Below are 4,543 nucleotides of genomic sequence, written 5' to 3'. Positions count from 1 at the left end.
AATTATTTCATTAAACATGTTATAAAGTTTGCTTATAAACATATTTATACACACTTATTAGTATCTATATATATGTAGCCAGATTTATGGCTTTACATGGTTTTTGTTTTGATTTTTGCTGTAATGAAGCTCTTCAAATTCTATAAATGTGTATATATGTGGTTATTTCAAGCATAAGGTTTAGAAAGATGAACATATATAGAAGCTTAAGATAAAGATCAAATTAAGCAAATAATTAATATATATAGTTTCATTTTGCTGCAGCAAAAACATTACCGATCCAGTTACACACACACACACATATATATATATATATATATATATATATATCCTGATCATGATTTTCTAATTTTCTCATGATGATTTCTTTGTATCATGTACAAAACTAACTACAGATCCAAACTTGGAAGACTGCTTTTTTTTTTTTTTCTTTTAAACAAGAACTCTCTCTTCCTATACAAATAAAAATAAACTACAGGTTCGAGGAGTTGAAAAACTGTCCGAAGAAAATCTTCCCAGCCAAAAAAAAATAAAAATAAAAATAAAATTATTTATGTTCTTTGTGACTCAACCAGATTTACCATATTATTCGCGGCGTTTCTCCAAGGAAACAGGTTCAGATTCTGCGCGGTAAACAGCAATTCTTTCGCTCTTTCGACGAATTCCGTGGCTCCATGATTGTTTTCCTTGTGAATCTGAATCGATGATCTTTTCTTGGGACATTTCAACAAGCTGATGTAAGTTTCCAGATCATGAACACAAGAAGGGTTTTGCATGTTGAAGAAGTCCAAGACCAATTCAACACCCACATGTTCATAGCAAGAGAATTTACTCCATGGAAGGAACTCATACCTTCCTCCCAAAACCCTAAAATTCTCATTGAAAAGAACACCAGGCATCTTTGTTATTGGATCATTCACATTTACTATTCTCAAAACCTTCACACCCAGTTCTTCGCACCTTTGTTTGAACCCTGAGTTCCCAACTCTTGGTCCTCCAAAGGAGAAAACTGTGATGGGAATTGTTTCATCATTGTTATTGTTGTTGTTGTTGTTGATGTTCTTGTTTAATCCAAGCTCGGCGATATCGTAAGCGAGAAGAAGAGCTAGTGAGCTTCCCATGCTATGACCAGCCAAGGTTATGCTCAATTTCTCTCCTTTGTACTTGTTCAGAAGCCGGGACACTTCCGAAAGGAGTTGTTCGCGGCAACTTTCGAGGCCGAACTTGTCGTTGCTTTCGTCGGAAGTGTACAAGCTGAGGAACCCGGATTCCACCTGCACTTCCGGCCGCGGATTATGAGGATCGAGCCTCGCCGGAGTTAAAGAGCTCATCAAGTTCGCGATCCACTCGGGATTAGTGACTGTGCCTCTGAACGTGACAACTATGTCTCTCCTTCCCAGCCTTCGGACAGAATCGTCGTCGGAAACCGCGACGTATCCTATCCACCGGCCGCAGGAATCGCCTACGTTTTGAATCGGAATGTTGATATCCGGAGTGGCGTAGATGTACTTGGTGACTTGGTAGCCGGAATTCTCCATCCCGACTTGCCGGAGCATGTTCTTCTTGCCATACTTACAGTTCAAGTAACGTTTCGAGCTCGGGTCGAGATCGAAAGCTTTGTAACAAGCCGTCACGAACTGGCCGTAACGGATGATCTCGCGGCGGAGAAGGGGGTGCAATGGTTCAACAAGGTCTTCCCAATCATTACAACCTTGAATCTCTTTCCAAAGATTAGACAATCTCGTTTTCGCCTCCATAGCTGAATTCGCTGCCCGAATCGCTATGACGGAAGCAGCAAATGAGTGTCTAGTTGAACAAGAGGATGAAGAAGAAGTAGAAGTTTCAGTTTGCTTAGGCAATGAAAGTTGCCCAAATGAATGCTTTATTGGGCGAGTGTTTTCGGAGAATGTGAAATGGTTGTTGCTGTTGTTTATGTTTGAGTTAAAGAAGTGAATTGTGGAAGCCATTGATGGAGAAGAGAGAGAGAGAGAGAGAGAGAGAGAGAGAGAGAGTTACAAGATCTTGTTATGGAGAAGAGAAAGAAATGGGATTTATATAAAGGTGTGGAACAGCGGAGATAGTCGGAGAAGAGGGAAAAAAAAAAAAAAAAAAAAGCGACAAAACAAAAAAAAGGCATGTTTGGCGAGTATTTGACTGAGAATATCTTCAAAATTCTTTTTTATGTTTTTTTTCTTTTCTTTTTTTTTTTTTTTTTGATAAATTAAGTGGTCGGTTGGGGTTTTAAGTCACACTCTTTGTGGGGGTCTCTGTTGCGGCTGTGCTGAGCAGGACCTAATTAAAACCCAAATATTGAAAAAAATATATATATACACGTCATTTTTGTTGGGTTTTCCGTGGATTGACTTTCCGAAACCCCAGGTTTTGAATAGAAAATTTTATTTTTCTGTACGAAAAATGTTCTCTTTCGTTTTGTTTCCTTTCTCACCACAAACTACATCTAGTTTTCGTATTGTATGTAATTGTGATGTGGCAAGTTGGCATACAGTCATAAATATGTTATATATTTGTTTAATTATTATTCAATTTTTAAAAATTGAATAATTTCAAAATTTTGATATGGTCGGATGTGACAAGATTGGGAACGAAAAAATAATAATAATAATAAAATATTCTAGTTTATGTATGTTGTATTTTTCATTAGAGATATGTTTTAAGAATATTTCATTTTCTCTTCATGAGTTTCCTTTTTTTTTTTTTCCAATTAATTCATCACAAAACATATTTAGGATTTAGTGTTAATTATAATGATTTTATTAATTTGATTTTGATTGATAAGCTTAAAACATGAAAGGACTTTCTTTGAAAACAAAATAATAAATAATTATATTATAAGCCAAAGTTTTTTTTTATTATTATTATTGAACTTAGAGCATCGTATATGGAAAAGTATGACCATTGTCAAATGTAGTTTTTACATATATAAATATAAATAATTTATTAACTAAGTTAACTTTATTTGACAATAACTTATAAGTTAAAGTTTAAAAATTAAAAGATAATAAAATTTCATCTACTTCATAATTAAGTCAACAAGCTATTAAATATAAAGTTGTAGAAAGAGCTTTTTTCTTACAAATATAAGTAGTTCAAGGAAAATTGGTTATCTCAAGTATTAGGTGCCTATTAAAATCTATTTAAGTACTTGTGTTTCATATCCTTAATCCTCTAGTTTAATCTCTTTTTTTTAAAAAAAAAAAAGAAGAAAATTTTCCAAAATTTTAAAAAGTCTTGGATATATTCCAAATTGCAATATTGGTTTATTAAACAAACAATAATATGAGAAATAGAATGAAATCATGCTGTTTCACGCATTGAATATGGTGTATCATGCACCCACACATAAGTTTACAAGTCATTAAAATAACAAAATAAAAAGAAAAAAACATACATTCTCTAATTCAATGGTCAAGACTCAAAGGGTGGACAAAATATAACTACATACCGTGTAAACTCCCAAAAATGTGTTACCAATCAAGAAATTTTGAATTTTGACCTTAACATAAACTCTATCTAAACATGCATTCTTATAGGAAGAATCAAGTTCACTTTTCTAAGCTGAGAATTTAACATAAAAAATCATTTTGAGGGGGTTAATTTTGTTCTTGAGTAAATGTTATATCTACAGAGTGGATTTATCCATTGTGAAACAAAACTTATCCTTCCGAAATAATGTCCGATGTAAAATTCTCATCATATGAAATGAATTTGATCATCTCTATAACAAATCTAAATATATATATATATATATATTATAATAAGTCTCCTAGATTAGTAGCAAAGCCATTATTTTCTCATAAAAAAGATACGAATTTGGATCTTACCATTATCAAAAAAAGAAAAAGAAAAAGGAAAAAGGGTGCCCCATTAGTTTTTTATTTAAAATACAGTAAATTTTACAATTGAGTTATTTCAAAAAGGACAAATTTTGAAATTACTAAGTAAATACTTAATTTTATTAGTTTGTTTTCATTTTAAGCCCATTAATTATTTTTTTTACGAAACCCAATTTATATTTTTTAATAATTAAGATCATTGTGCATTATTTAATTTTTTTTAATTGCACAAATATAGATCATGTACATACTACCACACGTAATATAGATTATTTATATATCAAATTATACAACTAGATTTAGGATACAAATCTTATATATTATTAAAAAATATATTAGTGAAAATTAGGTGTCAATAATGATAAGAAAATATTTCTCTTTTTTTTCTTTTTGTGGGTAGGGAGATCTTCATCAGTTTATAAATATTTTTCAATAACATAAATAAACTATTTATGCATATTTGTGGATCAAAATTAGAGAGATTTCACGGATAGGAACAAATAAATGGTGGTTTAACTTGTGTTAATTTCCACAACTTTCGGCAGTCGTTTTGAAAGGGAGAAGAGGCTTGCAGATTTGGACCGCCGACAATTTTCTAAAAGGTTGCTAAACGTTTTGATAATTGCATGCATGACCCAAAAATTGATAAAAGGTCAGAAAAGGCCTCGGTTAAAAAAAGGCAAAAGAGA

The 4,543-nt window shown here is 32.1% G+C and overlaps 1 protein-coding gene across 1 annotated transcript; it reads right to left on the bottom strand.

Moving 5' to 3' along the window:
- Nucleotides 1-223: 223 nt before the first annotated feature.
- On the bottom strand, nt 224-2,006 carry LOC125423517 (phospholipase A1-Ialpha2, chloroplastic). The gene has a single exon (XM_048478008.2). It carries the CDS (start codon nt 1,965-1,967, stop codon nt 552-554), a length of 1,416 nt encoding a protein of 471 aa, XP_048333965.1. The 5' UTR covers nt 1,968-2,006; the 3' UTR covers nt 224-551.
- Nucleotides 2,007-4,543: the final 2,537 nt, after the last annotated feature.

This window comes from Ziziphus jujuba, chromosome 3 (assembly GCF_031755915.1).
Source record: "Ziziphus jujuba cultivar Dongzao chromosome 3, ASM3175591v1".
Classification (NCBI taxonomy): Eukaryota; Viridiplantae; Streptophyta; class Magnoliopsida; order Rosales; family Rhamnaceae; genus Ziziphus; species Ziziphus jujuba.
The sequence above is the reverse complement of the archived record's forward strand: the minus strand, read 5'-3'. Positions and strand labels throughout refer to the sequence as shown.

Coding starts and splice junctions, on each gene's coding strand:
- LOC125423517 (XM_048478008.2), bottom strand. CDS start 1,967: ATGGCTTCCACAATTCACTTCTTTAACTCAAACATAAACAACAGCAAC.